General features: G+C 41.1%; 1 protein-coding gene across 1 annotated transcript; it reads right to left on the bottom strand.

Moving 5' to 3' along the window:
* Nucleotides 1-69: 69 nt before the first annotated feature.
* phf6 (PHD finger protein 6) lies at nt 70-7,264 on the bottom strand. The gene is made up of 11 exons (XM_021583467.2): nt 7,093-7,264; nt 5,204-5,402; nt 3,699-3,803; nt 3,361-3,494; nt 3,225-3,271; nt 2,908-3,074; nt 2,694-2,834; nt 2,360-2,464; nt 1,887-2,020; nt 1,493-1,631; nt 70-1,382 (listed from the first exon to the last, which is right to left on the bottom strand). The coding sequence occupies exons 2-10, from the start codon at nt 5,333-5,335 to the stop codon at nt 1,493-1,495; spliced, it is 1,104 nt and encodes a 367-aa protein (XP_021439142.1). The 5' UTR covers nt 5,336-5,402; nt 7,093-7,264; the 3' UTR covers nt 70-1,382.
* Between the last annotated feature and the right edge of the window lie 5,175 nt (nt 7,265-12,439).

Raw genomic sequence — 12,439 nt, 5'->3', positions numbered from 1 at the left:
TGTTGTTGATCAACATGCCCATTCTAAATCAACAGTACCGTTTTAAATATAAATGCTCAAAACAAATAATACATTTTCAACCTGCTTTTCTGTGCAGCGGACTGTATTCCGTTTTTATTGCCAACAATAAACTTACTTCAAACGATATATAGCCTGGATAGGGATCCAGGTTGAACTAAACACAGACTACCATTTAGACATCTAGCCGGTTGAACCCAGAATACGTTGTTGACTGGGGTAGTGCTGAAGGGCCTTCTTGCTCTGGTCAACATCCAGGTATCTGTGACATTCTTCATCCTATTAACTGACCATAACAAAACTCCTCCAATCCCAAAGCGTCCATCAACAACCACTATTGATCTGGCAGTTTAAAAGTTAAAAAAAAAAAAAATCATATTTGGAAGCTTTCGAAATAACATGTCTGGTACAATATTCAAATCATTTAAAGGAAAAAGGAATACTGCCACCTTCTGGACAACATCAAAATGTTTTTTTCTTGGTTTCTTATGTTGGACAAAAACATTTCAGCAGTATAATAAGTGTAATACAAAATGTATATTGTAGCCTGTAATTGCAACCCTTCACAAATACAATTGTGGATGCTGAGAAAATGAGAATAGCACAAAAACTTAAGTCAATATTATGTCCTTATAAAGAAGTCTGCATGGGCATGTTGGAGCAACACAGAACATTAATAAACTATCTAAAGTGCTGCATGCTAGCAGATGAACTTTAATCCTGATTGACTAGAAAAGAAAGCCACAAATATTCAATAGTATTCATGATTATGATACAGTTGTCAAACAATACACTTTTTTTTTAGAGAAGTAAAAAAGGAATTTCTTGAGAGAAGATTACAGCTACAACAAAGTAAATCAAATTCCATGATTAGGAAGAGACTGGGGGGAAAAATCTACAATATTACAAGGCAGCCTCCTTGAAGAAGAGCTAGAGGAAGAATAATATTGTTTGTATAGGACTAGAATGCTGTGGGGCACATGGGAAGCAAGATACAATGAATGTTGATAACTTTGTTGAGTCATGTCTTCTTTAAGAGCAATACAACATGTATTACAGGGAGACCACAACTCTCATGCTTCGTCTTTCACCCAGCAGCAGTGTTTTGCTCTTTGTACTCCAGTCCCTCCGTGCCATTTCTCATCCATGAAACTTAACAATGCCAAAGAGGTTTGTGAAGAAGCCAGGTGCTGACATGTTCACATCTGGCAGGGGTGTGTGTGTGTCTGATGTTTGAAGAAACTGAAATGGTGAATGAGGGGGCTGGCAGTGGCCCCCTACTTTAGGAGAAGAACTCAATAGAAAAATATCTTTGCTCCATCTTGGATATCCCCTCTTCTTATCCTGCAATCCTTAACCATCACCTGTGAAGGGAGTTCATTGACATCAGCCGTATACCAAATACTTGACAGCTGCTGACCTATTGGTACTTATTCATCACCATTTGATCCAGGCAGGTGTGACAGTGCCATACCTAGTTGCCATTGATTTGTGGCGGAGGCAGAGGTAGTGTTCCCCCGTGATCAATGGCCGCCCTCTCTCTGTTGCGACTCTCCCTCTCCTCATCCTCCTCATCCCGCTCCTCATTCCCACTGTGATTCTTACAGTACAGCCTGGAGAAGAGACAATGGTGTAATGTCAACTTATATCTTTACGAAGGTTACATAAAATTACAGACAGGACAGGAATATTAACTTGAGGATTATTATTGAGGTCTGTCAGGACCAAATAAATTATACTTTATTTAAGTAGTTGCAATGTAATTAATCACCAACAGCAAACTAAGTGTTTATTTTATGAACCAGAAGAAAACTATCCATAGGTGAGGACTTGACACCTGAAAATGAGAAAGCAGAGGGGGATCTCACTTGTAGATGCCACGAGCCATGTTCTCTATGTACTTGGCCTTGTCCTGCAGGCCGCAGTGATAATGATAGGTCTTCACACAGGCTTTGATCTCACAGCCAATAGTGGCTCCCAACTGGGTACACAGGGTACATTTCTGGAAGAGACCATCAATATACATTTCCATTTTGTAATTTAGCAGACGCTCTTATCTAGAGCAACTTAGTCAGTGCATTCAACTAAGGATCCATAGAACTATAATACTTATTTAATAGGATCTCTATGGGTATATCAATCTGATTGGTAATACAACAGCAGGTCTCTGATATAGCATTGGCGACTTTCAAGGATCTTCCCCCATATTCAGTAGAAATGCATTAAAATTCTCTGCAAATAAAATGTTATTAGTTGCTAGTGCTAGTAAGCTACTTGTCCCACTGAGCAACCCTTGCGTCTTCACATTACCATACTACAGTGCTATCTGCAAGGTTCTCACCATTCTCTTCCCCCTCTTGATTTCCTGAATGACTGTTTTGATGTCAAAGTTCCCAAATTCAGCCCGTGAGGAGGTAGTGAGTTGGACGGTTCCCGATGAGAACAGCTGCCAGGTAGGAGTGACGACCAGGTCAGATGACAAACAGGGCAAATCAGAGTATAACAGAAAATACCTTTAAAATGGATTGTGCTTTTCCAATCCATACATCTTCCAGAAAGTAATGCTTGGACAAACAATAGTATATAGACCATCTTCAGCAGAAAATTCATTTTTTCTGATGAACAATGATTGTTACTGCTTAGTACAGACTGACAAGTGATGAGATCATTCTTACCATGCACTTGTAATGTGCAGCAACCTTTTTTGCATTATCTGCATGTAACACACCCCGCATCTCGTTCTCCTCCTCTCCGGAGTGGCAGAAGCCACAGCGCTGGCCACCATCCCCAGAGCCCCTCAGAGGGGACCTGTCCCTCTGAAAGACAGACACACACCTCAGGATACATGTTCAGGGCAAATGTTTTGTGTGTGTGTGTGTGTGGTCTTACATGCGAGGAGCTCTCATCATCTACACCTTGAGAGGAGGTCGAGCGTGTGTCCTCTGATTGGCCACGGGATCCAACTTTGATTCGCTCTTTCTCTAATCTCCCACGCCCCCTACTCCTTGGAGGGGAGGAGTCTGAGTCATTGGCAACACCTCCTTGTTCCTGTTCATCTGAAAAATATCAAATTGGATACATCAATACACCGGCAATTCACCCTCAACAGCCGTATAGAGAGTTAATCCCCGTGTTCTACTTTAAAAGTGTCAAAAGAAAAGCCATCCCTTGTGTGCTGAGCATCACATAGAAGAGAAGTTAGATACCTTCACTGGCATCCTGGGAGGCATCCCGGTGTTTGCGACAATACACACTACATCCAAAGACAGAAATATTAGGATCATTTTTAACAGAAATGTCAAGCTAAATGTTTTAATAAGGTTATGTACACAGGGCACTTACAGGTAGCTCCCTTGTGAGGGATTCTCTTTGACCTGGGCCTTGTCCCATACTGCGCAGTAGTAGTGATACGTCCGCCGGCATGTCTTCACATCACAGCCAACAGTGGCACCAGGCCGATGGCAGGACCAACACATCTGAAGGGGAGAAGAACCAGACCTCCCATCTCACTAGCTGAACCTGGCAACTCACCGTGGTATGAGTCCTAAAAGGCACACCATTCCCTATATTGTGCACTAGTTGACCAGACTTGCCGTAGTGCACTAATAGGGATTAGGGTGCCATCTAGAACACATTCCAAATGTGAGGACATGCGGGAATATCTTGCCATGGAGACTCACAAGTTTATTCCCCCTCTTGATCTCCTTTCTCACGTCCTGGACAGAAAACCCTCCGATGTTCTCGTTGCAGTCTGAGTGAGATGTAACCAGGGCGGAGGAGAAAAGCTGCACAGGGCAATGACAAAAATCATTCAACAGAATACTTGGACAACACACGCAATAACTATGTAATAACTACGCTGACTGAAGACGGGATGGCTGGGTATTCATGAAGTCGAGTCCGTTTCAGTGGTGACATGGACTCGTAATGTGATGAAACTTTTTGCTCCTTGCTGAAACAAGCAAGTTGTAGTTGCAATGAGTCTTCGGTTGCCTAGGCAACATCGCCCTCCCTGCAGCAGCAGCAGCACACATAGAAATATCATTAATAGAACAGGCTTGGAATCGCTAACCCTGGCAATTTGACTGGTAAACTCATGGGTACGCTCACAATGGCTGTCTGGTATTTATATATAAATGCCATGGTAATGTAATATGTTCATTCAAATTATGTTAACTGATGTGGCTCATTTTTGTAATCACAGCACTTACTGATTGGTACTTCCTGTTTTGCTCCTCGCAATGGCTGCCAGTCCAACCATTATACCATCATTGACTTGAATGGGGACGCCTGTTCTATTCATTATATTTCTATGGCAGCACATGCAGTCAGGAGAGGAGAGAATGTGAGTCTTTTTTTGGGGGGGCCAATTTCCATCAACCAAAATTCCATGACCGTCAAAGCCCTAAGAAGAATAAGGTTTCACAACTGAGACACAATGAGAGTCTCTGCTAATCGGAATAATAAGCTACAATACAGAAACATATATGATTGTAGGGCCGGGATGATACCAGTATTGCAATATCTTTTCCATGGCAAAAATGAAAACACGAATCAGACCATACTGTTTTGTCCTGATAAAAACCGCTGTACGTCAAATATTGTGTGCTGTAGCTTGGAAAATAAACAGGTGTAACTCTGGATGACAACAATGTTTGTTACCAACATTAGGCTGGTTTTCCTAAAGAAGTTCAATCCGCTTCGAGTTTAGTTTCCTTGCCACGATAATAATGAGTATCGTGATACTGGTATCATCCCGGCCTTATATGATTGCTTTTGTAACAGTATTGCTTACATCCCTCTCCTTGCCCCATCCTGGGCTCAAACCAGGGACACTCTGAACACAATGACAACTGACACCCACAAAGCATCGTAACCAGTCACTCCAAAGCCAGGTCCCTTGCAGAGCAAGCAAAACAACTACTGAAAGGTCTCAGAGCGAGTGACGTCACTGATAACAAGCTAGCCATTTCACATCGGCTACACCTACAGTGTCTCAAAACTCAGTGGTTCACAATGATCTGTTTTTTAACCTGGAACATGGATATCAATACTGTCATATTGTGGAGTGACACTTAAATATGGTTTTATATGATAGTTAAATTGGTTGGCATTGAGAAACCCTTATGGATGGCCAATGCATACAGTAGTCAGTGCTATACCGCCGACCGGGGGATCTTCTCACCATGCACTTATGGTGGGCTGCCACCTTCTGGTTGTCTGACACTAGCAGCTGTCCACACTCCTTGTCCCGGTTCGTCCTGCAGAAGGCACATTTTCGCAGCTTTGCTGCTGCTCCCTTCCTCTGTGCCGACATGGTCGGTCTCTCTCACAAACTCTCTCGTCGTCTCCTGTATCGTCTCTGTAACAGTCAGTGAGCTCTTCTGTTCGTGAGAGGGACACAAAGAATGAGAGGTAATCACTTGATAGCAGCATCAAGTTGACCTTGTTAGTAAACCTCACTAGATACTATAGATTACACTAGACAGGTAAGGTACAGGTTTATTGCTGTCAGCGAATAATTTGTAAAAAAATTATATTTTATTCAAATGTAACCTTTATTTTACTAGGCAAGACAGTTAAGAACAAATGTTTATTTGCAGTGATGACCTACTGGGGAACACTGGGGAACTGCCTTGTCCATGGGCAGAACAACATATTTTTACCTTGTCAGGTCAGAGATTCAATTCAGCAACCTTTCAGTTACTGGCCTTAATGCTCTAACCACTAGGCTCCCTGCCAGAAAATGATATCTGAAGTTATTAAAAAAAACTGTTAAGGCCCTCCAAGTTCCTAAAATCTAGACCTACATATGAACCCATACCGTTGCTGGAGGTGGCGTACTGTGTTTCATGGATACATTGCTAACATGTTGTGTAATCATCAGTGAAACAAAAGGTGAATTTGATTGAGACTTTGAGACTAATAAAGTAGGGGTGGGCCTGTGGAACATTTCTCCTGTTTTTGGGATGTTAAGCCTCTCGGCTACTGCCAATTCCATTGTTGGTGTAGGTGTGGTGTATCTGTGTGTACATGCATGTGTTGGAAGAACAGAAAAGTCAAGTAAATTGTTGAAAGACGGTAGAATACATTTTATGATCTAGAAGTGTAGAGGACAAAACCTACAATATTGTCAAATCAACAATAATCTATTAAACATAAATTACAATAACTCATAGAATTCATTAGGTTAAGATATAATATTTTAATAGGAAATGGAGACATTACATACAAACACTGAAAAGTGAGAGGCCCTGATCACAAAAATCTGAAATACACCATAAAAATTAAAGGTAAAAGTTGTATTTCACAGTAACATTCAATCTCTACAACCTCATGTTCTCCTAATAACGAAACTGAGTGTTTTTAATCACAATGGCATGCACCGCAACGCCTTGGTTTTAAACACAGCTGCCATGATAGCTCAGGAAGAGGATCTCACAGCGACGGGCGGCAACAACGCAGCACAACGTGCATGCTCACCAGCCAAGTAAACAACGAAGGATATATAGCTACTAAACTATCAATGAAATCTTCAAGAATTACACACGAAACACAGTGACAGGTAGTGCTACGAACAGTTTAGATTAATGATCGGGTTGGTCTGTGTTTTTTGGGGGGGAACATCGCGAACACAATCTTGTCAAAATACTATTTATTTCAGTGTAAGTTTTGAAATAGAAAAGGGGTGTGTGTGCCTCTTCCAAACTGTATAAGAACACTACTATTTGGGTACACTGCTCATCGAAAGACGAACACTGTAGGCCCTCGTCGTAGGACAGAAAGGCCCGAACCAGTAAAACAAAGATAGTCCCTTCATTTGTGATCATACCTAACCTTTTAAACATACTTTATTCTAGTATATTTCTGTTCAGGGTGTAGAGGCGCGGGTAGGTTTTGAGTGCTTTCTACGCAGAGCGCCATACGTGATGTATTCACATTCAGCAGTGAACACGGACTTCAGCGAGCTTGTCCGTCAGCAATTCCCATCGACCTAAAACCTAACAATAGTTACCTGATAAAAAAAGACCGATCATTCCTTTAGTACAGTGCCGAAAGATATTTAGATCTTACCAGTCTCTGTGGGATTTTGTCACGTTGCTGTGCTGGATAGAAGGGGTGAAAGTGTGTTCAAGAGTGTGTGTGTAGTTTCCCCCTTTTTTTAATCAGTGATCGCTTGTGTTAGGTTTCAGCACTGCGTAGCATTCGAGTGACGTTGCGCACTGCAAAAAAAAAAACTTAAACACGCCCCCACGCTATGCACGCACATTTTCCCCCTGAAAATTATGTACCAAGCACTGATGCCATTGAACAAATAAGGGAGTGGTCGAAATGTACACCATTGTTACACGGAGAAAAATGGGGGAGGGTCATGCATTTTCAATTTCAGTCAGGGGGAACATCTGTACAGGGGGAGGGTTTATAATTGTTTTATTTAGTCCAGGGGAGGGTCATGTAATTTGCAATCAATTAACGAACCTGGTTTGTGGTAATCTAAGAGCTGGCCATAGGTTCAGCGGTGTCTTCGAAATATTTTTGCTATTTCCACAATTAAAAATTATCTGCGCAGCGCTGGCGCGAAAGGGCCGGGTTTTGATGAATAAACCAGTTGTGGGTGTGTAGAGGCTTGGCCCCTCACTGGTTAATCAGAACGTGCTCCATGAATATAAATGTTGTGTTTTTATTTGGCCTCTTTGCAATTTTTTTTTATAATTGTATTTTTCATTTAACATAGACTAAAAACACCAGGAAATCAGCTACAAGTGATTTTAATTTGAGAAATCTGTTCCCAAGTATTCCCACGCTTAATAGAGAAATGTGATCATAATTATGTTCCAGCCCCCCGACCATCCACACCAAAACAATCATCCCACGGCTGAATCTAGTTGACAATCCCTACTTCAAGTTGTGTATTTATGGCATTTTATGTATTGCTTTGGAATCAACTTCAATGTTGGTCCGTTATAGTTTGTTAAAGACCTTACAGAAACAAAACATCAACATGTAGATCCATCCCATCTTTGCTAAACACAGTACCAGTCAAAAGTTTGGACACACCCACTCATTCAAGGGTTTTTCTTTATTTTTACTATTTTCTACATTGTAGAATAATCGATAAGACATCAAAACTATGAAATAACACATATGGAATAAAGTAGTAACCCAAAAAGTGTTGGGGAAAAATCTAAACATATTTTATATTTGAGATTCTTCAAAGTAGCCACCATTTGCCTTGATGACAGCTTTGCACACGCTTGGCATTCTCTCAACCAGCTTCACCTGTAATGCTTTTCCAACAGTCTTGAAGGAGTTCCCACATATGCTGAGCACTTGTTGGCTACATTTCCTTCACTCTGCGGTCCAACTCATCCCAAACCATCTCAATTGGATTGAAGTCGGGTGATTGTGGAGGCCAGGTAATCTGATGCAGCACTCCATCACTCTCCTTCTTGGTCAAATAGCCCTTACACAGCCTGGAGGTTTTGGATCATTGTCCTGTTGAAAAACAAATGATAGTCCCACTAAGCGCAAACCAGATGGGATGGCATATCACTGCAGAATGCTGTGGTAGCCATGCTGGTTAAGTGTAACTTGAATTCTAAATAAATCACAGACGGTGTCACCAGCAAAGCACCCCAACACCATCACATCTCCTCCTCCATGCTTCAAGGTGGGAACCACACATTCGGAGATCATCTGTTCACCTACTTTGCGTCTCACAAAGACATGGCTGTTGGCACCAAAAATCTCAAATTTGGATTCATCAGACCAAAGGACAGATTTCCACTGGTCTAATATCCATTGCTCATGTTTCTTTGCCCAAGCATGTCTCCTCTTCTATTGGTGTACTTGAGTAGTGGTTTCTTTGCAGCAATTCGACCATGAAGGCCTGTTCACACAGTCTCCTCTGCGTGAACAGAGGATGTTGAGATGTGTCTGTTACTTGAACTCTGTGAAGTATTTATTTGGGCTGCAATTTCTGAGGCTGGTAACTCTAATGAACTGATCCTCTGCAGCAGAGGTAACTCTGGGTCTTCTTTTCCTGTGGCGGTCCTCATGAGAGCCAGTTTCATCATAGCGCTTGATGGTTTTTGCGACTGCACTTGAAGAAACTTTCAAAGTCTTTACATTTTCCGCATTGACCTTCATGTCTTAAAAGTTAATTTGTGGAATTTCTTTCCTTCTTAATGCGTTTGAGCCAATCAGTTGTGTTGTGACAAGGTAGGAGTGGTATACAGAAGATAGCCCTATCTGGTAAAAGACCAAGTCCATATTATGGCAAGAACAGCTCAAATAAGCAAATTAAAACTACAGTCGATCATTAATTTAAAACCTCTGCAGGATCGGTGTCCCCTCTGCAGGACGGTTGAGCTAACGTAGGCTAATGTGATTAGCATGAGGTTGTAAGTAACAAGAACATTTCCCAGGACATGATATGGGCAGAAAGCTTAAATTCTTGTTAATCTAACTGCACTGTCCAATTTACAGAAGCTATTACAGTGAAAAAATACCATGCTATTGTTTAAGGAGAGTGCACAGTTATGAACTTGATTAATATATTAATATTAATATTATATATATTATATTAATATTAATATATTAATATTAATAAACCAATTAGGCACATTTGGGCAGTCTTGATACAAAATTTGGAACAGATATGCAATGGTTCATTGAATCAGTCTAAAACGTTGCACATACAATGCTGCCATCTAGTGGCCAAAATCTAAATTGCGCCTGGCCTTGCATTTCAAATATGATGAAAAAAACAAAAAAAGTGCATGTTTTTTTATTTGTATCATCTTTAATGTGTTATATTATCCTACATTAATTTTACATTTCCACAAACTTCAAAGTTTTTCCTTTCAAATGGTATCAAGAATATGCATATATTCACATATTCAGATCCAGATCCAGAGCTACAGGCTGTTAGATTTTGGTCATTTTAGGTGATTTTTTTTTTTTAAGTGTGGTGTTACATTATCCTACATTCATTTTACATTTTCACAGTTTTTCCTTTCAAATGGTATCAAGAATATGCTTCAGATCCAGGCTGTTAGATTTGGATCATTTTAGGTGATTTTTTTTTTTTAAGTGTCCTATCCTTATTTTTGATTTAACTAGGCAAGTCAGTTAAGAACAAATTCTTATTTTTAATGACTGCCTAGGAACAGTGAGTTAACTGCCTGTTCAGGGGCAGAACGATAGATTTGTACCTTGTCAGCTCAGGGATTTGAACTTGCAACCTTCCGGTTACTAGTCCAACACTCTAACCACTAGGCTACCCTGCTGCCCCAACAAGGCACACCTGTTAATTTTAATGCATTCCAGGTTAGCATGAGGTTAGCATAAAACTTTTAGAGAAAGACTCTGTCTCGTTTTGTCCTCTTTTCTCTCTGTTCTATTTTACTGGAAGCGAAGCACCTCATGAAGCTGGTTGAGAGAATGCCAAGAGTGTGCAAAGCTGTCATCAAGGCAAAGGGTGGCTACTTTGAAGTATCAAATTCATCAATCAAATTGTTTTATAAAGCCCTTTTTACATCAGCTGATGTCACAAAGTGTTATACAGAAACCCAGCCTAAAACCCCAAACAGCAAGCAATGCAGATGTAGAAGCACAGTGGCTAGGAAAAACTCCATAGAAAGGCAGAAACCTAGGAAGAAACCTAGAGAGGAACCAGGCTCTGAGGGGTGGCCAGTCCTCTTCTGGCTGTGCCGGGTGGAGATTATAACAGTGCATGGCCAAGATGTTCAAGCGTTTATAGATGACCAGCAGGGTCAATTAATAATAATAATCACAGTGGTTGTAGAAGCTGCAACAAGTCAGCAACTCAAGGGTAAATGTAATTTGGCTTTTCATAGCAGAGCATTCAGAGTTAGCGACAGCAGGTGCGGTAGAGAGAGAGAGAGAGAGTTGAAAACAGCAGTTCCGGGACAAGGTAGCACGCCTGGTGAACAGGTCAGGGTTCCATAGCCGCAGGCAGAACAGTTGAAACTCGAGCAGCAGCATGACCAGTTGGACTGGTGACAGCAAGGAGTCATCAGGCCAGGTAGTCCTGAGGCATGGTCCCAGGGCTCAGGTCCTCCAGGAGGAGAGGGAGAGAGAGAGAATTAGAGGGAGCATACTTACATTTACACAGAACAACAGATAAGACAAGAGAAATACTCCAGACATAACAGACTGACCCTAGCTCCCGACACATAAACTATTGCAGCATAAATACTGGAGGCTGAGACAGGAGAGGTCGGGAGACATTGTGGCCCCGTCTAACAATACCCCCGGACAGGGCCAACCAGGAAGGATATAACCCCACCCACTTTGCCAACACACAGCCCCCACACCACTAGAGTGATATCTTCAAACCACCAATTTACTACCCTGTGACAAGGCTGAGTATAGCCCACGGAGATCTCCCCCACGGCACGAACCCGAGGGGGGCGCCAAACCCAATCTCAAAAAGAAAATATAGTTTGATTTGTTTAACACTTTTTTGGTTACTACATGATTCCATATGTGTTATTTCATAGTTTTGATGTGTTCTCTATTATTCTACAATGTAGAAAATAGTACAAATAAAGAAAAATCCTGGAATGGGTCCAAACTTTTGACTGGTACTGTATGTTAACTTGAACTTGTTTGCATTCAGCATTGTTCTAAGTAATTGCATGGCTTCGATGTGGAAATATATACATAGCATTCATACTGATATAAGGGCTAGACCTATTGTAAATTGCATTATAGCTGAGCATGAACATGCCAAACCTTGTCAATAAGCATTGTCATTATTGATAAGGCCTACAAAAAGAGTGAATCATTTGAATCAAATTCTAAACAAAACAACAACTAGGCTATGTCTAAACACAGTTACAGGCACCAGCATTTCTCCCTGTGGGCATCTAGTATTAAAACAACACAGAGGATTTTAAGCATGGCTAAAATAGTGTAGGCCTGCCTACAATACATACTGTAGATAAAAAGGGAATGCCAGCTCACTGTTTTGCTCCTCTAAAACTTGATCATGAATAAAGCTTCGATGATTAAGATTTATTTCCAAGCTGTCTCAAGAGCCAAACCCTTTTGTCGATGGTCTTGAATAGCCTATACTTGATTTTATTGGGCAGGACAAAAAGAAAACAGCCTTCATTGAGAAGAGGGGAGGCTATGCTTGGTTTTTAATCAAATAAAACTAAATGGGAAAAAAACATGCATATTTTTATGTTTCTAAATACGAAGTATACAGGCTCCAAAAGCACAATATTATTGTTCCATGTGCATATGCTAGTGTGCGTCATGGCTGGATAGGCTGCGTTTCCGCTGTCAAAATTAATGCCATAACCAACCATGTTACCGCTAAAACCAGCTTTTGGTTGGTTTTAAATATCCCTACCAGCGCTGCCTGAAAATAGCACTTTGGAAAATG

The sequence above is a fragment of the Oncorhynchus mykiss genome, chromosome 31 (genome assembly GCF_013265735.2).
Source record: "Oncorhynchus mykiss isolate Arlee chromosome 31, USDA_OmykA_1.1, whole genome shotgun sequence".
NCBI classification, from domain to species: Eukaryota; Metazoa; Chordata; class Actinopteri; order Salmoniformes; family Salmonidae; genus Oncorhynchus; species Oncorhynchus mykiss.
The sequence above is the reverse complement of the archived record's forward strand: the minus strand, read 5'-3'. Positions and strand labels throughout refer to the sequence as shown.